Source organism: Apostichopus japonicus, chromosome 16, assembly GCF_037975245.1.
Source record: "Apostichopus japonicus isolate 1M-3 chromosome 16, ASM3797524v1, whole genome shotgun sequence".
NCBI classification, from domain to species: domain Eukaryota; kingdom Metazoa; phylum Echinodermata; class Holothuroidea; order Aspidochirotida; family Stichopodidae; genus Apostichopus; species Apostichopus japonicus.
In genome coordinates, this window is record NC_092576.1 from 10,981,111 (window position 1) to 11,003,505 (window position 22,395).

Genomic DNA, 22,395 nt, shown 5'->3' on the forward strand with positions numbered 1-22,395 from the left:
TTTGATACATTCCAATCCATCGTTCCCGTATTCCCCTCCTTCCTTCCTATATTATACTTTAAACTAATATTCATCATGTCACCCAGGAATTGTTAATTAACACGTGTAAGAGAATGAGAGTAAGCAATATCTGGTGACGACATCATTAAAGTATAATATGGATTTTTTCTTTAGGTTGGGGTAGAAGAATGTTGACTTATCATAGTCGTCTTTAAGAGTAAATGCCTTAAAAAGTCTGAAAAAAATATAAATTAAACTATGTGGTTCATTTTTGTTCAGGACATGTCAAGGCACAGAAGAATTGTTTCATCCATGAAGACCTACTATTGAAGTACTTTTGTGTGTCATGTGACTCAAAAATATGTCCAGAATGTGTCCTTTTCGCTCATAATCGAGATGCCGGTTGTGACGTCATTAGCCTCCACGAAATGTCCAAGGAAGTAAGTCAGCGCCGTGAAAAGCTAATGAAAGAATTAGAAACGTTGAAAACAGGGATCGCCTCGACAGAGCAGCTTTGGAAAGGAAAGAGGGAGCACTTGGCGCGTTGCCGTGAAATATCTCGAACAGAAGTTCAAAAGGATTATTTGACACTGATTGACAAAACTGAAAGTATGAAGCGATTGCAAACAGAAGTATTAGATGGGAAGGAATTAGATGACATAAATCAAATATTTGAAGAGAAAAAGGAATCGCAGATTTTAGAGAACGAACTCGCAAAAATAACTAAATGTCACAAATTTTCACACGAGAATGCTCTTGATGAAATCCAAAAGATAAGCAAGAGCACGAAGAAAACGGCTGAAATTAAAGATAAATTAGAGAAACAGAAGGAGATGCTTAAACATAGGTATGTTGATCTCTTGTACAGGAAGATACCCAATGATAGAATATTCTGTAGCATCACAGTCAGTACGCTGATTGGAAGTTTAAGCTTGTATGATAATCAGTTATTACATATTTTTGATGAAAGACATATTCATAGGGGCGTTCTTCTTAGTTGCATTGATCCTAAAGATTCCAGTAAGGAATACTGGAGACATCTGCAGAAGATTGATAATCACGATGATCCTGTAGTTATGTCGAATAGATCTATGTTTAATGATGCTAGACACCATATAATATTTGCTGTTGGAAAATCTGTCTTCATTGTACATCCTCACTGGACAAGTTCCTTGTATGATTCTGTAAAATCAGTCTCATCCTTGGTGATTGATGAGGTACCTGAAGGTTCTTGGATTACCAGTATTACAGAACATCGTCCAAACAAGGATCCTAACAATGAGTTTATCATCTCTACCAGCTATGACCATTCTATTCGAGAGTACGTCTCCGGATCTGCTATAAGAGAAATAGATACACGAGACTTGGTACGTTCTAATGATATATACAGAGTTGCTTACTGTCGTAATTTATTTGCTATCATTGGTCGAAGTCTTGATGACGTCATACTGATAGATTCTGATGGTACAGTCAAGCAGTGTGGCACTTTAAGGCTTCCGTCAGCTATGTCTGGTATGTTACCGATCAATATCATCTGGACTGGTGCTGATTGGTTGGTATTGTACATCAGTGAGGGAGTAGAGAAAGAGTGGAAGGCTGTAAACTATAAGAAGACTGGAGAGTTTGTCAAGGTGTGTGATGAAGGAATATCATCCAATGAGATGGATGTTCCTCTTAATGTCGCTCGAAATATAAACACTGGATATGTTACTCTTGCTAATGCCACAGTACGTACATTTCAGTACTGAAATCTGATCTCGGTTACAGAAGACATCTTAGGTTAAACAATAACGTTCGACTATAGCACACAGTGTTGAGGTAAACATTCATCAAAAGTGGAATAACGTTTATTAGGAAAGATACTGGTTACGTCACTATATTTTAACGGTAGAAATCTCCCTATTTGCTGTGCGTGATATACTAATGTCATTTCCGCTCAGAGACTTTGCCTATAACGCCTCTTCCGTTTAAAACATCGATGAATTACGTGTACATTTTTATTCATTTCAGTGACTATAGTTTTATAAAATGTTTAAAAGTGTTTATTTTGCTTAATGTGCTCATATCATTTCATTCATGCAACAAATAAATACGCAACATAATTTGAATCAAAACATTTCATCCACCCCCGCCACCCTCACCCCCTCCCCTCCCCGTACTCTATACCCCATTCTCTTATTCCGTATCACCGTTGTCGAAGATCACCATTTCAAATTAATTCAAATTAACCACAAGTTACTGTTATCCATGTTACATTCTTCACGAACTTGTAAACATAATTAAATTCCTGCAGGCTTTAGCTTATGTGTTTCTCGGTAATGATGTAAAAACAACGTTAATGGTAATTGACGGTCGCATAAGGTTTGAATTCTTAGCGCCGCATGTCTATTTTATATTAAAAAATGTATAGTATTTAAAATAAGAAATGGTAACATTTCTTCTTTCGTCTAAACCTACAATTAGAACGGGTAATATCATAAAAACATAATGTTCGCACATAGTTGTACATTAATCAAATAAAAATAACCCGAAGACTTGCCTCATTGATTTTTTATATATTTTTTTTCCTTTTTAGCATTTGGCCGTAAGTCATTAACGCTTTAAATTCAATGCTATTAGGATATGCTTTTACAAAATAAAATCCCTATCTATGTGGTTTTCTCATTATTTGTGGTATAATTATATCTACTGTCCCGTAGCCAGTAATAGTGAACCATGCATATAACTAATAATCGCTAAGTATGTCGACAAAATGACCTCTTAATTTTCCATTTTTACAACCGTCACGGTCCAATGTACCTCTCTGACACTATCTGAGGTCATATTGTACTTCAAATATTGCCTATATTGTGAAACTAATCAATTGAAACAGAATAGGTCTTTTTTCTGTCTTGCGTTCTCCAAATTTAACTTTATTCTATGTATCCTGCAACTTGAATGGATTCGTGAATGTAAACCACGTCCTCATAGCATTTCTTTTTCACAAAATGTTTTAATATTTTTTTTTTCTTTAAACTAAACTTACATTATGAGATTGTTTGGATTTCTGTTTACCCTTTTTCCCCGTTTATTTCTTCTCTCATATTTACTTTTTCTTGTTGCTGTTATTAGCATTGTGTATGGTAACATGATATGTACTGTATCCACCAATCATGTGTGTTCGGATATAAATCATCCATTTGTTCTTTTCTTTTCATTTTCGTCTGTCATGACATGCCCTTGTACTATACTTGACACTTTAAATAAAACAGTTCATCTTGAACAGCACTTATTTGTACTGTGAGATATTTGAAGTTAATCAATCATTTTTATCAATATTTCTGAAGTAGAAGACGAAAACTGTTCTGGTGGTATTTATCCATCACAAATTTTGATAAGTATAGTCAAACTGTAATTAAAAAGTTCAATATATCTGGAAACCGCAAATGAGTTTACAAACTTTTTGTTTTTATTTGTTATTTATTTTTGTTTATTGGATAATTATCTTTTTGAATAAAAACACTGAATTGAATTAATAGAGTACTGGAACAATCAGGCTAGGTGGATTAGCTAAGGTTACCGGCTGACAGACTCGAGAACTGTACTCCCCCTTCAACTTGGCCGATTCCAGTGGTATTGGAAAAGTTGCTAGTTTCTCGCGAAGCATCAATTTGCACCCGCTTGTCTCAATTCGGTCCAGGACCGCCGGGTTACATCAATGAATTGGTAGTAATCTATGCCCCTGTGGTAACAGTTAGTAATAAACTTATATTGTCATTATTAGTACACTCGGGCGTATTAACTTCATTGAATCACGCAAAGATATATGACCAAACTGCACATCATAATATTGTTGCCAGCTGTCTGGAAAGTAACAGTGTTAAATCGCCTTTGTCGCCCTCTTTTTCACCATGTCATATAACAACATGAGAGAAAAAGACGTTGATATGAATGCGAAACTAAAGTAGCCCGTAGTAACAATTAGCTACCATAAAAATGGTATAATGAACTATTGTTTGTATAATTCAAATAAAACTATGACAATGGTTGTAGCACCAGTAAAGGGACGAGAACTGAACAAGGAAGAGGACCGGATGAGTCAGACCGTCGATTAGAATCGGTAACGGCAATAAGGGCGAAATCAGAGATTACAGTTACTGTTGATTTATTAACCGAGGAATTTAACCTCTGAAATTTTTGAAATGATTTAGATATTAGCACAGGATTAGAAACATGCACAACATTATAACATGATATTAGTGCTTGTAATAAACACTTGTGCACAGATACATGTCTATGTCACACAGTCAGAAGGATTGGTCACGTGCATTACTTTAGTTATTTGACCATGCTCCCCAAAACATGAGAGTAAAATATTTAGAATACCAAGATGCATGGGCACTAGATTAGCGCCTCTATATCCATCAACCAGTGTTTAACAATTATTATAAAATAAGTATCCAAATGACCATCCCATAACTATTCATAATTATCAATCTATGAGTCTTCGATATTTAACCGATCACTACATCTTGGGTGGGAGTACATCTTAACTCACAAGATTAGAACACTGGATTCAAACCCATCAACTGATGCATACAGAATTGAAGGAAAGTATAGCGCGTGAAATAGCGCCCTGTTATCTAAGTATCTTTAACATGAATGATAATACTACGATAATATATCACAACAACAATACTAACTACATGGACTACCATACAATTCATGGGACACACGTTGGACTATTTACTCATGTACCAAATGACAACAAGACAATAACCTTGAGCTTAACTATCATTGAGGAAACACTAACTATATCAACGAGTTGTACAATTATAAAGATTGATAATTAAAGATTGAGCACATATACTTGTAGCAAACGAGTTTAAATATGTAGAGCCGTAATAAAACACCTGATTTTGACTTACTGATGTTCAGATTTATTTTGTTCGTTTCTGTGCCGATGTCCTGTTTGACTCGACTTTATTTTTTAGTAGAGATGTTTTGATTGGCGAGCGCGGCTACCTAGCCCGGGTTTCCTATGCGGCTTCCCGCCTGCATATTTATCTTGGTCACGAACCCGCGCTACCGTGATTTCCTGGAAGTCTCCCCTTGCAGAAACTGGCGCGCTCATAAAAGAAGGAGAAACACGTGCATGTTTGGGCACTCCGAATTGAGACGTCGATGCGACAACACGTATTTGTAAAGAGTAGTCTACTGCACTACATAGGCCTGCTCTGTAAGGGGTAAGCATTTTTTACCTCAGTTGTGACCCAGGGAGCGCTGAACCCTAGGAGTACGGATACGCCAGGGTTTGGCAGTATTGTTGGATTTGGCAATTTTGGGACCGGGATTTCGACCCAAGGGCGAGTTCAGGGAGTCGGAGAATCTGAGAGGCAGGCCTAAGTAGGGGTAACGGGATGCAGATTGTTTTAACGTGTCCAATTAGGTTATTTGCCAGGTGAAGGCTGTGTAAAAGTCCTGTTGAAAGGTCAATCATATGCTCTTCATTCTCGTGTGATAGGGTGGGTAACGAAAGTCTCACAGTAATGACAGAAACGTAAGGAGTGTAACACCGGTTACGCACGAAGGGTACAGCCAGCGACGCACGGAGTGTAACGCCAGTGACGCACGGAGTGTCAACGCTGGTTACACACGAGGTTTAACGCCAGTGACGCATGAACAGTTTATGCCGGTCACGCTCCAAATGTAACGTCAGCGATTCACGGAGAGGTTACGCCCGTTATACACGGAGTGTGTCGCCAGTAACGCACGGAGATTCTACGTCGGTCACGCTCGGAGTGTAATGCCAGTGAAGTACGGAGATTTTGCGCCGGAAACGCACGAAGTGTAACGCCAGTGATTTACGGAAATTTTACACCGGTGACGCACGGGAAAGTCTGGTCGGTTACGCACGTAGTGCATCTCCAGTGAAGTACGGAGGGTTCACCTCGGTTTCACATGAAGTGTAACGCCAGTAAAAATCGAAGAATTCACGCCGGTTAGAAACGAAGCCTAACGCCAGTGACGCAAGGAGAGTCTCCGCACATTCACGCTCAAAGTGTAACGCCGCTGACTCACGGAGATTTTACGCCGGTGGCTCCTGGAGTATAACGCCAGTGAAGTACGGTGAGCTTTCGCCAATGACGCAGGAGAAGTGTTACAGGGTATGCACGAAGTGTAACGCCTGTGAAGCACGGAGAGCCTACACTGGTAACACACGCAGTTGAACGCTAGTGAATCTCGGAGGGTTTACGACGGTCAAGCTCGAAATATAACGCCAGCGACTCACGGAGAGTTTACGTCCGTTTCGCACGGAGTGTAATGCTAGTGAAGTACCGAAAATTTACACCGGTTACCCACATCGTTATCTGTGTAAAATCTCCGTTCGTCGCTGGAGTTACACTTCGAGCGTGACCGCGGAACTTCATAATGCAGTTTTGTTACACTCCGTTCGTCACCGGCGTTAAATCACCGTGCGTCGCTGTCATAACTCTCCGTTTGCCAACTCGTAGTCACCATCGTTATCGTCGTAAATTCTACGTTCGTCATCGGCATTACACTTCGTGTGTCGCGAAGTCTAACGCCAGTGATGCAAGAAGAATCTCCGCCGGAAATAGTTGAAGTGCAACGCCACTGACGGAGATTCACGCCAGCGACGCACAGAGACATGTGGAAGGTTTACGCCGGTGACGCATGGAAGGTTACGCTCACGGGGAGTTAACGTCGGTTGGGGTCAAAGTGTAACGCAAAAACCTCTCGGAGAGTTTACGCCCGTCACTCAAGAAGTGTAACGCCAATGACATAAGAAGAAGTTTTGCCAGTTAAGCACATATTGTAACGCCATGGACGCAAGGATAGTTTACGCACGGAGTGTATTGCCAGCGACGCTTGGAGGGTTTAAAAATTAAATGTAACGCCAGTGACGTCCGGGGAAGTTTCACCGGTTACCAAAAAAGTGTAACGGCTGCGTATCGAAACGGGAAAATTCCGCCGGTCACGCTCGAAGTGTAACACCAGCGACGCACGGAGAGTTTAAGCAGATTATGCTCAAAATGTGACGATAAGAATGCACGGTGACTTAACGTCGGTGACCCACCAGTAACGCACGATGAGTTTTATGCCGTTCACGCTCGAAGTGTAACAACAGCTACTCACGTAGAGTTTACGCCGGTAGCGCTCGAAGTGTAACCCCAGTGACGTACGGAGAGTTTACGCCAGTTACGCACGAAGTGTAACGCCCGCGACATAAGCGGAGATTTCGCCGACTATGCACAAAGTTGAATTCCAATAACTCACAGAGACTCTTACGCCGGTGACGCAAGGAGTGTAGCCCCTGTGACGAACGGAGAGATTACGCAAGCGACGCACGTAGAATTTACGCCGGTTACTCAGAAAGTAACACGCCAGTGACGCACGGAGACTTAGCGCTGGTGACGCACGGGGAAGCTTACCGATTAGGGACAAAGTGTTACGCGATTGACTCATGGAGGATTTACGCATGTCACGCAAGAAGTGTGACGCACGGGAAAGTTTCATCGGTTACGCATGAAGTGATACGCAAGTTATTAACTGATACTTTACGTCAAGTATGCATAAATTGTAACCCCAGTGACGCACGGGGAAGTTTTGACAGTTAAGCACGTAGTGTAACGCCAATGACGAACGAGGAAGTTTTGCCGGTTAAGAACGTAGTGTAACGCCAGTGACGTACGTGGAAGTTTCGTCGATTACGCATGAAGTGTTAGTCAGTAATTAACGGAGAGTTTACGCCGGTTACCGAAAAGTGTAACGCCAGTGACCTACTGAGATATTTTGCCGGTTAGGCACGAATTGTAACGCTAGTGACGCACGGTGAGTTTACAGTGGTGACCCACTGGAAATTTTTGCCAGTTAGGCACAAAGTGTAACGTCATGGACACAAGGATAGTTTACGCACGGAGTGTATTGCCAGCAACGCTTGGAGGGTTTAGAATCTAAGTGTAACGCCAGTGACGTCCGGGGAAGGTTCGCCGGTTACCAACGAAGTGTAACGGATGTAAAGCACGGAGAGTTTACGCGTAACGAAACGGAAAAGTTCCGCCGGTCACGCTCGAAGTGTAACGCCAGCGATTCACGGAGAGTTTACGCAGATTATGCTCAAAATGTGACGATAAGAATGCACGGTGACTTAACTTCGGTCACGCACGATGTGTAACACCAGTGACGCACAATGAGTTTACGCCGTTTACGCTCGAAGTGTAACAACAGCGACTAACGTAGAGTTTACACCGGTAGCGCTCGAAGTGTAACTCCAGTGAGTGTATTGCCAATAACGAATTTCTGCGAAGTGTACCGCCAGTGACGTACGGATAGTTTACGCCGGTTTCTCACGAAGTGTAACGCCTGCGACCCAAGAGAAGATTCGCCGACTATGCACAAAGTTTTAATTCCAATAACTCACAGAGACTCTTACGCCGATGACGCGCGGAGTGTAGCACCGGTGACGAACGGGGAGTTTCGCTAGTGACGCACAGGGAAGTTTCATCGGTTACGCACGAAGTGTAACACCAGTGACGAACGGAGAGATTACGCCAGTGACGCACGGAGAGTTTACGCCGATGACCCACGAAGTGTAACGCTAGTGACGCACGTATTGTTTACACAACAATTGTAACGCCAGTGACGCAAGGGGAAGTTTCGCCGGTTACCAACGAAATGTAACGGCTGTGAAGCACAGAGAGTTTACGCGTAACGAAACGGGGATGTTCCGCCGGTCACGCTCAAAGTGTAAATTTACCAAAGGAGTGTAACGCCAGTGACTTTCCAAGAGTTTTCTCCGGTAACGCTCGAAGTATAACACCAGCGACTTGCGTAAAGTTTACGTTGGTGACGCACGACCAAGCTTACCGATTAGGGACAAAGTGTTACGCGAGCGACTCACAGAGAGTCTACACCCGTTTCGCACGGAGTGTAACGCCAATGAAGCACGGATAGTTTACGCCGGTTACCAACGAAGTCTGACGCCGGTGATGCAAGAAGAGTCTCCGCCGGTCACGGTTGAAGTGCAATGCCACTGACTCACGGAGATTTACGCCACCGACGCACAGAGACCCATGGATAGTTTACGCCGGTGACACACGGAGTGTAACGCCAGAGACTCACGGGGACTTTACGTCGGTTACGCACGAAGTGTAACACCAGTGACGCACGATGAGTTTACCAAAGGAGTGTTACGCCAGTGACGTTCCAAGAGTTTTCTCCGGTAACGCTCGAAGTATAACACCAGCGACTTGCGTAGAGTTTACGTTGGTGACGCACGAGGAAGCTTACCGATTAGGGACAAAGAGTTACGCTAGCGACTCACGGAGAGTTTACGCCCGTTTCGCACGGAGTGTAACGCCAGTGAAGCACGGATAGTTTACGCCGGTTACCAACGAAGTCTGACGCCAGTGTTGCAAGAAGTGTCTCCGCCAGTCACGGTTGAAGTGCAATGCCAATGACTCACGGAGATTTACGCCAGCGACGCACAGAGACCCATGGATAGTTTATGCCGATGACACACGGAGTGTAACGCCAGAGACTCACGGGGAATTTACGTCGGTTACGCACGAAGTGTAACACCAGTGACGCACGGTGAGGTTATGTCGTTCACGCTCGAAGTGTAACACCAGCGACTTACGTAGAGTTTACGTTGGTGACGCACGGGGAAGCTTACCGATTAGGGACAAAGTGTTACGCGAGCGACTCACGGAGAGTTTACGCCCGTTTCGCACGAGGTGTAACGCCAGTGAAACACGGATAGTTTACGCCGGTTACCAACGAAGTCTCCCGCCAGTGATGCAAGAAGAGTCTCCGTCGGTCACGGTTGAAGTGCAATGCCACTGACTCACGGAGATTTACTTCAGCGACGCACAGAGACCCATGGATAGTTTACGCCGGTGACACACGGAGTGTAACGCCAGAGACTCACGGGGACTTTACGTCGGTTACGCACGAAGTGTAACACCAGTGACGCACGATGAGTTTACCAAAGGAGTGTTACGCCAGTGACGTTCCAAGAGTTTTCTCCGGTCACGCTCGAAGTATAACACCAGCGACTTGCGTAGAGTTTACGATGGTGACGCACAAGGAAGCTTACCGATTAGGGACAAAGAGTTACGCGAGCGACTCACGGAGAGTTTACGCTCGTTTCGCACGGAGTGTAACGCCAGTGAAGCACGGATAGTTTACGCCGGTTACCAACGAAGTCTGACGCCAGTGTTGCAAGAAGTGTTTCCGCCAGTCACGGTTGAAGTGCAATGCCAATGACTCACGGAGATTTACGCCAGCGACGCACAGAATCCCATGTATAGTTTACGCCGATGACACACGGAGTGTAACGCCAGAGACTCACGGGGACTTTACGTCGGTTACGCACGAAGTGTAACACCAGTGACGCACGATGAGGTTATGTCGTTCACGCTCGAAGTGTAGCACCAGCGACTTACGTAGAGTTTACGTTGGTGACGCACGAGGAAGCTTACCGAATATGGACAAAGTGTTACGCGAGCGACTCACGGAGAGTTTACGCCCGTTTCGCACAAAGTGTAACGCCAGTGAAGCACGGATAGTTTACGCCGGTTACACACGAAGTCTAACGCCAGTGATGCAAGAAGAGTCTCCGTCGGTCACGGTTGAAGTGCAATGCCACTGACTCACGGAGATTTACTTCAGCGACGCACAGAGACCCATGGATAGTTTACGCCGATGACCCACGAAGTGTAACGCTAGTGACGCACGTATTGTTTACACAACAATTGTAACGCCAGTGACGCAAGGGGAAGTTTCGCCGGTTACCAACGAAATGTAACGGCTGTGAAGCACAGAGAGTTTACGCGTAACGAAACGGGGATGTTCCGCCGGTCACGCTCAAAGTGTAAATTTACCAAAGGAGTGTAACGCCAGTGACTTTCCAAGAGTTTTCTCCGGTAACGCTCGAAGTATAACACCAGCGACTTGCGTAAAGTTTACGTTGGTGACGCACGACCAAGCTTACCGATTAGGGACAAAGTGTTACGCGAGCGACTCACAGAGAGTCTACACCCGTTTCGCACGGAGTGTAACGCCAATGAAGCACGGATAGTTTACGCCGGTTACCAACGAAGTCTGACGCCGGTGATGCAAGAAGAGTCTCCGCCGGTCACGGTTGAAGTGCAATGCCACTGACTCACGGAGATTTACGCCAGCGAAGCACAGAGACCCATGGATAGTTTACGCCGGTGACGCACGGAATTTAACGCCAGAGACTCACGGGGACTTTACGTCGGTAACGCTCGAAGTGTAACACCAGTGACGCACGGTGAGGTTATTTCGTTCTCGCTCGAAGTGTAACACCAGCGACTTACGGAGAATTTACGCCCGTTACTCACGAAGTGTAACGCCAGTGAAGCACGGATAGTTTACGCCGGTTACCAACGAAGTCTAACGCCAGTGATGCAAGAAGAGTCTCCGTCGGTCACGGTTGAAAAGCAATGCCACTGACTCACGGAGATTTACGCCAGCGAAGCACAGAGACCCATGGATAGTTTACGCCGGTGACGCACGGAGTGTAACGCCAGAGACTCACGGGGACTTTACGTCGGTTACGCTCGAAGTATAACACCAGCGACTTGCGTAAAGTTTACGTTGGTGACGCACGATGAAGCTTACCGATTAGGGACAAAGTGTTACGCGAGCGACTCACAGAGAGTCCACGCCCGTTTCGCACGGAGTGTAACGCCAGTGAAGCACGGATAGTTTACGCCGGTTACCAACGAAGTCTGACGCCGGTGATGCAAGAAGAGTCTCCGTCGGTCACGGTTGAAGTGCAATGCCACTGACTCACGGAGATTTACTTCAGCGACGCACAGAGACCCATGGATAGTTTATGCCGGTGACACACGGAGTGTAACGCCAGAGACTCACGGGGACTTTACGTCGGTTACGCTCGAAGTGTAACACCAGTGACGCACGATGAGTTTACCAAAGGAGTGTTACGCCAGTGACGTTCCAAGAGTTTTCTCCGGTCACGCTCGAAGTATAACACCAGCGACTTACGTAGAGTTTACGTTGGTGACGCACGAGGAAGCTTACCGAATATGGACAAAGTGTTACGCGAGCGACTCACGGAGAGTTTACGCTCGTTTCGCACGAAGTGTAACGCCAGTGAAGCACGGATAGTTTACGCCGGTTACACACGAAGTCTAACGCCAGTGATGCAAGAAGAGTCTCCGTCGGTCACGGTTGAAGTGCAATGCCACTGACTCACGGAGATATACGCCAGCGAAGCACAGAGACCCATGGATAGTTTACGCCGGTGACGCACGGAACTTAACGCCAGAGACTCACGGGGACTTTACGTCGGTTACGCACGAAGTGTAACACCAGTGACGCACGGTGAGGTTATTTCGTTCACGCTCGAAGTGTAACACCAGCGACTTACGGAGAATTTACGCCCGTTACGCACGAAGTGTAACGCCAGTGAAGCACGGATAGTTTACGCCGGTTACCAACGAAGTCTAACGCCAGTGATGCAAGAAGAGTCTCCGTCGGTCACGGTTGAAGTGCAATGCCACTGACTCACGGAGATTTACGCCAGCGAAGCACAGAGACCCATGGATAGTTTACGCCGGTGACGCACGGAGTGTAACGCCAGAGACTCACGGGGACTTTACGTCGGTTACGCTCGAAGTATAACACCAGCGACTTGCGTAAAGTTTACGTTGGTGACGCACGATGAAGCTTACCGATTAGGGACAAAGTGTTACGCGAGCGACTCACAGAGAGTCCACGCCCGTTTCGCACGGAGTGTAACGCCAGTGAAGCACGGAAAGTTTACGCCGGTTACCAACGAAGTCTGACGCCGGTGATGCAAGAAGAGTCTCCGTCGGTCACGGTTGAAGTGCAATGCCACTGACTCACGGAGATTTACGCCAGCGACGCACAGAGACCCATGGATAGTTTATGCCGGTGACACACGGAGTGTAACGCCAGAGACTCACGGTGACTTCACGTCGGTTACGCACGAAGTGTAACACCAGTGACGCACGGTGAGGTTATGTCGTTCACGCTCGAAGTGTAACACCAGCGACTTACGTAGAGTTTACGTTGGTGACGCACGAGGAAGCTTACCGAATATGGACAAAGTGTTACGCGAGCGACTCACGGAGAGTTTACGCCCGTTTCGCACGAGGTGTAACGCCAGTGAAACACGGATAGTTTACGCCGGTTACCAACGAAGTCTGACGCCAGTGTTGCAAGAAGAGTCTCCGTCGGTCACGGTTGAAGTGCAATGCCACTGACTCACGGAGATTTACTTCAGCGACGCACAGAGACCCATGGATAGTTTACGCCGGTGACACACGGAGTGTAACGCCAGAGACTCACGGGGACTTTACGTCGGTTACGCTCGAAGTGTAACACCAGTGACGCACGATGAGATTATGTCGTTCACGCTTGAAGTGTAACACCAGCGACTTACGTAGAGTTTACGTTGGTTGCGCACGAAGTGTAACGCCCAAGAAGCACGGAGAATAACTCCAGCGACTCACGGAGAATTTACGCCGGTTACTCACGAAGTGTAACGCCCGTGAAGCACGGATAGTTTACGCCGGTTACCAACGAAGTCTAACGCCAGTGATGCAAGAAGAGTCTCCGCTGGTCACGGTTGAAATGCAATGCCACTGACTCACGGAGATTTACGCCAGCGAAGCACAGAGACCCATGGATAGTTTACGCCCTTGAAGCACGGAGTGTAACGCCAGAGACTCACGGGGACTTTACGTCGGTTACGCACGAAGTGTAACACCAGTGACGCACGATGAGGTTATGTCGTTCACGCTCGAAGTGTAACACCAGCGACTTACGTAGAGTTTACGTCGGTTGCGCACGAAATGTAACGCCAAAGAAGCACGGAGAATAACTCCAGCGTCTCACGGAGAATTTACGCCGGTTACTCACGAAGTGTAACGCCAGTGAAGCACGGATAGTTTACGCCGGTTACAAACGAAGTTTACGCCAGTGATGCAAGAAGAGTCTCCGCTGGTCACGGTTGAAGTGCAATGCCAATGACTCACAGAGATTCACGCCAGCGACGCACAGAGACCCATCGATAGTTTACGCCGGTGACGCACGGAGTGTATCGCAGAGACTCACGGGAACTTTACGTCGGCAACGCACGAAGTGTAACACCAGTGACTTACGTAGAGTTTACGTCGGTTGCGTACGAAGTGTAGCGCCCAAGAAGCACGGAGAATAACTCCAGTGACTCACGGAGAATTTACGCCGGTTACTCACGAAGTGTAACGCCAGTGACGCACGGAGACTTTGCGCTGGTGACACACGGGGAAGCTTACCGATTACGGACAAATTGTTACGCGGTTGACTGATGGAAGATTTACGCATGTCACGCAAGAAGTGTAACGCCAATGACGCACGGGAAAGTTTCATCGGTTACGCATGAAGTGATACGCCAGTGATTAATGGATACTTTACGTCGAGTATGCATAAATTGTAACGCCAGTGACGCACGGAGAGTTTACGCCTGCTACGAAGTTTAATGCCAATGATGCACGGATATATTACACTAGTTACGATGGTTATGCTGGTTACGACGGGCGGGCGCACGGAAAGTAACACGAGCGACGCACGGTGAAGTTACACCGGTTACGCACGGAGGGTAATGCCACTGAAGCACGGAGAGTCTTAGCACGGATTGTAAAGCCAACAACGCACGGAGACTTTACGCCGGTGACGCATGGAGTGTCAGGCCAACTCATAAGGAAATTTCGCCGGCCTCGCACTGAATGTAATGCCAGCGAGGTACGTAGAGTTTACGCCGGTTACCCAATCGTGTAACGCCAGTAACCCACTAGGAACCTTTGCCAGTTAGACACGAAGCTGGCAAACGGAGAGTGACGCCAGCGACGTACGGAGATTTTACGCCGGTGACGCACGGAGTGTAACAAAAACGCACGATGAAGTTCTGCCGGTTACGCACGGTGTGTACAGCCAACTCAAAGTTTCGCCTTTTACGCACGGAATGTAACGCCAGCGACGTACGGAGAGTTCACGCCGGTCACCAACTGGATTTTTTGCCAGTTAGGCACGAAGTGTAAAGTCATTGACGCAAGAAGAGTTTACGCACGGATAATTTTCGCCGGTTTCCTAAGAAGTGTAACGTCTGTGAAGCACGGAGACTTAACGCGTAACGAAAACGCTCGTAGAAGTTCCGCAGGTTACGCACGGAGTGTAACACACGACGCACGCAGAGTTTACGCCGGTGACGCGCAGAGTTTAACGCCATTGACGCACGGTGGGTTTGCGCATTAAGTATAACGCCAGTAACGATCTGGTAGTGTCGCCGGTTAGGAACGAATTGCGAAGGCTGTGGAGCTTGGAGAGTTTATGCGTACCAAGAACGCTCGAAGTGTCATGACGATAAGTGTGATGACGAACGTAGAATTTACGCCTATATGGATGGTTATGACGGGCTGGCAAACGGAGAGTGACGCCAGCGACGCATGGAGATTTTACGCCGGTGACGCACGGAGTGTAACAAAAACGCACGATGAAGTTCTGCCTGTTACGCACGGTGTGTACAGCCAACTCAAAGTTTCGCCTTTTAAGCACTCAATGTAACGCCAGCGACGTACGGAGAGTTTACGCTGGTTACCAAAAAGTGTTACGCCAGTGACCAACTGGAATTTTGGCCAGTTAGGCACGAAGTGTAACGCCAGTGACGCACGGGGAGTTACACTGGTGACACACAGGGAAGTTTCACCGGTTACGCACAAAGTGTTACGTTATTGACGAAAGGATAGTTTACGCACGGAGTCTATTGCCAGCGACGCATGGAGGTTTTACAAATTAAGTGTTACGCCAGCTACGCAGGAGAGTTTACACTGTTTACCCTCGAAGTGTAACTCCAGTGACGCACGTAGAGTTTACGACGGACACTCACGTATTGTAAGGCCAGTGTTCCACTTGGAAGTTTGCCGGTTCATTACGAAGTGTAACGGCTGTGTAGCACGGAGAGTTTACGCGTACCGAGATCGCACGGGCAAGTTCCGCCAGTCACGCTCGAAGTGTCATGATGATAAGTGTGATGACGAACGTAGAATTTACGCCGGTAAGGATGGTTACTCCGGTTACGCACGAAGTGTAAAGCCAACTCATGGGGAAGTTTTGCCTTTTACGCACGGAATGCAACGCCAGCGACGTATGGAGAGTTACACTGGTGACGCACAAGGAAGTTTCACCGGTTACGCACAAAGTGTAACGTCATTGACGCAAGGAAAGTTAACGCACGGAGTATATTGCCAGCGACGCATGAAGGGTTTACACATTAAGTGTAACGCCAGCGACGCACGGAGAGTTTACACCGGTTACGCCGGAAGTGTAACGCCAGTGACTCACAGAGAGTTTACGCCGGTGACGCACGGAGTGTAACGCCTGCGACGCAAGTGGAAGTTTCGACGGTTACGCACTTAGTGTAACGCCAGTGACGCACGGAGAGTTTACGCTGGTTAATTACGAAATGCAGCTCCAGGTATATACTGGGAAGATTCTCCGATTACGCACAAAATGTAACGCCAGCAACTCACAGAGAGTTCACGCTGGTTAAGCACGGAGTGTAACCATGTAACCATGGGACCATGTGGTCGGTATATATGTCGTTTTAAATCCTTTGTTCTCTATAAACAAATTTATGGTGGTCATTCATTCAACATCAACCCATTTAACAGTATCATGACTCTCCTAACAAACCTACCATGCTAGTTTACATAGAAACATAACTTACACCTATCACCGACTATATTTAGGAACCGAGATTTAGTACAACTTGACAGAATTATGAAGTAATGAAATAATTTTCCATGCTGTAAAATTTGACGAGGATAGGGAGTCGTTTGTTGAAATTAATTTTTATCGATAATATTATTACACTCGCCATTCTTTATTACTAGAACAATACCTGTGTTTTAATAACATAGTTAATTATAGGCGCTTATCATAACTTAGTTTAGTTTTAAAAACTGTGTTTTCATTGTCCTCTTGTCCATCTTTACATTAATGCCATATTCGTGAGAGATATTTGATGATATTCTCCATGTTTGGGTCTTTATCGCATAAGATGTTATATACAGGGTTAGCTTGTTTGTAAAGTAGTCATGTTTTTAGTCTAGCGGAATATTCTTGCGCCCTAGATTCTCTTTCTACGTAGTCATTGTAAAGTGATATATGGGTTTACGCAGTGCGATTTAAGATTTTTTTTCTATATAGCATGCTGGTCTGGTTTCTGGTAACGTTCCCTCATGTGTGAGCATTGATGGAACTTTCAGCTATCAATACACATGCACAAGGACAACTCAAATGTTGCTCGACTGCGTCCAAATATCACAAGTGACTGATATTGTCCTATTTGAAAAGTACAAGCATAGCACAACGTATAGGGAAGATCTATTTCGCCCAACATACAGTAACTGTGACCAACAGAGATCCTACCATTGTACAATATTACTCAAACAGTAGTTATTTTCCCCGTAAGTACTCCGTATTGTAATGTACGTCTTTGAAGCGGTGGTCGTTCGCCTTTATACTAGACCTATCATTTTTATTTGCCTGCTGTGATTTGATCATTTTTAGTCAAGTACTACACCACCACTTTTTTTTCCAGTTTCCATACAGTTATTGTAAATACAGCATGAATTTTCGTATTTAATGTTGTTCAATGTACACATTGGAAATTATCGTAAAACCATCAACAAGAAGAAATCATGTCAAAAACTAAACTATCTACAAAGAGTTACGAAATGTACGGAACGTAAAATACAACTTTGCATGACTGTATCAAACTATACAGCACTAGGGCATGCGTACAGCTATTGCAAGCCTCGTGTGAAATAATTTAAAAACAACTCAGTTTATAGGACGCTAGGCTTGCTATATACAGCAGGCTGTTTACTCTAGATGACGCTAGAGGATATTGATCAAAATACAAACATTTTCAAACAAAGTCCAAATTCCCACAAAGTTGTTCATGCAAATAGACTTTGAAGCCACTGATGTTGCACTATTTCGAATGTCAGTTGTCAAATTACAGAACAAAGTATTGTCCAAAGCTCTAGCTTCAATCTAAAACCGAAAGAAACTGACGCCTAGAAGATCTCTCTAAAATTATACCAATGCTACTGCAGTCTACATTTACGTGAATATTTTGTCAACGAAAATAGTTACAACACATATCAACAACAGCTAAACTGATAGTTCTAATGATAGAGCACTGACACCCATGGTGTCCAAAGTCTCTGCCCTCCCCTACGGTATAGATGGTGTTATCCATATAACACTGTTCCTGGTGTTCGTATTCCATCCTTAAAGACTTCTTTAACGGCACCATCTTTTACCAACTGTGTCAGATGGAAAAGTTTGAAGACCAAAGTATTTTTTCCTTAACTAGTGTTACAACTGCACACCTTCATCCGCTTCATTGAGGATGTTTCCATTATTTTGGACTTGGCCAAGGAAATCTGGCAGTACTCTTGATACCATTATTATTAGTTGCCTATTTAATTCACAATAGACTATTTAAAAATCATTGTAACATAACTATATCGACCCTAAGAGTTCTCTTGTAGACAGATCTGTGAACATTGTAATATTTATATATATAACTCCCATGTGAGGTAAAATCAAAATGGAAACCAACCGGTGTATTCTGAGGCCTATGTAGATTATAATTTATGTTTCTATACGTAAATCTAAATGAAAGATTGTGCTAAGAAATAGTAACTAGTTCATAGTCATCTGACTGATTAAGGTAAGGCTGAACGTGTGGCCAAAAATGGATTTCATAACTATGAGAACTTTATTGAAAGTCGTTACAACGGAATTTGGATCGTTATGACTTTGGACACCTTTTCATGTGGCATCTGACAGCTGTTTGATATTTTGGAATAGATAACCTCTATTCCTGATAAATTGGGGACAAAAATTCCCTTGTACCTTAATGGATGCGATGATTTCCAGTCTCGTTGAACAAGAGAGTGGCATGCACAGGATCTCGAGGTAGGGAGATTCAAAAATTTCGCGGACCGTCTTATTTACGGGTACAAAGCCAATGGCCAGAGGAGAATGAATTATTTGATAAGGGGGAGGGGGTAAGGTCCTGAAGATTTTGAAGCTGAATGCCGTACAAGGTGTTTTATGGTCCCCTTCCCCTAGAATAAAATAAATTGTACATAAATTGCTCAGCTTTATTTTGGTAGTTGAAAAGTACACTTTTGATTTATGTTATTTAAAAATGCATTTTTTTTGGGAAAACATTTAGTTCAGTTTTAGAATGCACGAAACGAATCTGAACTTTTTGAGGTTATTTTGTAGTCTGTCTCCTCAAATCAACCCCACCCCTCACCCTCACCCGCTCACCACAAAAAAAAAAAAATGCACAAACGTGCGTGTATACCTAAGTTTTAGCATATTAGCAAGCTTACAAATGCAGCATTACATGTCAAAATTTCATTTTGTTCGGGAGAGTAGCACAAACCCACTAGATGGGAGTCTTCAACTCTCATGTAGTGGGTTTTGTGGTCTTCAACTCTCTCGTTCAAAATCCTGAATTTTCCCCTACATACTCTTTGGCTGTCCCTACATTTCATTTTTCATGCCAGCAATGTACTCACTATGTGGTATTTAAGGGTAAAACCGATGGAATTCTGCCATTATGTCAAAGTGCTCATAGTAGCGTAATGTCAACAGGCAAAAGTATAAAATTTGATGTAAAACATGATAGAAATTGTGACTTTTGTTTCGCTTATTTGTTATAAATTGCAACATTCTGGTATAACAGTCAAATCTTTGAAAGAGAAACTGCTGTTACATCTTACAATGTTTTCTTGTTTGTAATATCTGTGTTCTAACTTGACCGACGTATATCTGCAAAAACAAGTGTTGTTGAGGGAATGGCCGTAAACCTTCCCAGATTTATCCGTTTTTCTTTCAACAATTGCTACATCTATACTAACTGACGTGCTTATATGAAGAGAATATATATCAATAAAACATACATAATCAGGTCAAAATTCATTGTTTGAAACACATTCTGTACAAAGCTTAACACGGCCAATGTGGTCGTGTATGACATAAACAAATCCGAGGTGGAAAAAACTTATGGTTTTGCGTATGGTGTTGCAAATTATGTCTGTGCACGGTCCCGAACAGTTCAGATCTACGGAACTTTACAGTAGTTCCGATTATCAAACATCATTAAGACATGATAATTGTATTCGACATGAATTCCCAATATGTTCCATGAAATGGAAAGAATATATTGATCAATCAGTACTTTACCTCTATCAGCAACATGTGGACTTTAATCAAGACTGTTTGCTATTAAATAATTTAGATTATTCATTATATGTATTTCTTAAAAAAAAGTGGACTTTGATACCGTTCTGCCTATAGCTAGCTATACACATACATACATATCGCCTACACTTTTGACGGCGTGACGGTTGCCTTGTCTTGAAACTATCGGCAGTATATAGAGCATAATTTGCTTGTGTTTTTCGTTCCATTGGGTTCAAATACCGAATTGCTTATTTGAAGTTTCGTTCTTGATAATGTAAGTGTAGCACAATTTACTTCGTACTATTAAAATAATGATCATTAGCAAAATACAAGATACTATTTTAACATTTGGTAATGGGCTGCAGTGCAAATATCAAATAGCACAAACAGCATAGCCACTCAGTTACATACATATACAATTTTGTCGCCATTTTGATTTTTTTGCTTTGTTGAGTGGTTTGTATTAAAGTTTTGTTCGCGAAAAGGTTAGTGTAACACAAATGACTATGTAATATTAGAGTAATATATATATAAGCGAAGTACTAAAGACTATTTAAATATCTGGTATTGGCGTGCAGTGTAAAAAACCAACAAATAAGATAGCACAAACAGCCGAGCCAGTCATTTACATTAGGCAGACTATATTAACTTCATAAAGATTTCATTAATTCCGTTCAATTCCGTAAATTCCATTAAAAATTTTCAATTTACCTTTTACATGTGATTGATATACATATTACTAAAACGTGTCAGCCTCACAGATTGTTGAGTAATGTTTGGAATCATCCATTATCTGCTAATTAACATCCACTTTGTGAAAAAAGTCCCTCACGGAGGCCCCCCCCCCCCAAGCAATACAACTATTTTGGGGCATTTTATTTTTAATTCTTTACATTGTGACATTTTCTTCATGCAGAAAAATTCTGTAGAAGTCAACATTATTTTACTTCAATTAAATATATGCAATGTATAAGCACTCAAGAACTGTGTAGCACACAGTGGTGGAATAAAGTCATTTGCCAACATCGTAGGTAACTTATTTAACGGTTGTAGTCAGTAAAGATGGTATCTATACTTTAACGGAATACCAAAATGTCGTTAAGCTTTGCATACTGACACGACGAGGGACAAATTCAATGCCGATGTGGACTCAATAAGCTAACACATGAAGACGTGAACAAGGCGAATGTAGCCGATATCTTTACCTTGCTGACGATTTGGGATTTGCTAATAGAACAATTTAACGTATATTAAGTGATTCAATTCCCATTAAATACGTAATTTATGACTCTTCCAGTTGACCACTCCTGCTGTGTCAAGCTTAGTCCATCGTTATCAGCATACATAGTTTAAAACATATATAGGAAAAATTCACAACCATCAGTAGAAGTCGAAACTTAGAAAGAAGTCGACGAACCTTTTCGAGGACTGCGACTTTGCACTCCATCGCCCTAATGTGCAATATAATACGTACAAAGTGATTAAGTTTCAGAATGACCGCTTAATCATGTACCCGGTGAAGACCGGGCTTCGTGGTGACGATGGTTTCAGGCTATATACCATAACATACAGTTTCTGGGCTCGGTTCTCTTTATCTGGTAATTAATTAGCACTTATATAATACACCGTATATAGCAAAATTTTATTATATCGTATAGAGGTATATTTTACAAAAAAAATCGAAACAATTAGCGGATACTAAGCCGACCGTAAAGGCATGTTGAAGAAGTAATATCCATGGATACGAATAATTTTGTGAAACTCTGGAGGTTTTGTGGGTAAATCATGACACAGGTAACTCCACATCAAATGCCGTATTTATTGTAGCGAATGTACACATTGAGATAACATAGAATGGTTTGCTTTATATTACATCGAAATCGAAAGAAGATTCAGATCACTGAGTAATTTGACCCTATCAGCTCCGTGTGGACTTTAATCAAGTCTATATACTGTTCAAGAATTTAGATTGTTCATTTCATGTATTTCTTATTACAACTAATTAACTCCCTATAGCGGACTTTGATACCGTTCTTCCTATAGCTAGCATTACACTTACAGACATAT

The 22,395-nt window shown here is 43.6% G+C and overlaps 1 protein-coding gene across 1 annotated transcript in view; it reads left to right on the top strand.

Annotated features, from left to right (window-relative positions):
- LOC139981945 (uncharacterized) overlaps positions 1-9,038 on the top strand; it is a 49,066-nt gene extending 40,028 nt beyond the window's left edge. The window contains exons 3-5 of the mRNA XM_071994367.1: positions 280-1,727; positions 2,576-2,584; positions 8,814-9,038. Of these exons, the coding sequence (XP_071850468.1) occupies positions 280-1,727; positions 2,576-2,584; positions 8,814-9,038 (1,682 nt within the window). The remainder of the gene's footprint in view (positions 1-279; positions 1,728-2,575; positions 2,585-8,813) is intronic.
- Positions 9,039-22,395: the final 13,357 nt, after the last annotated feature.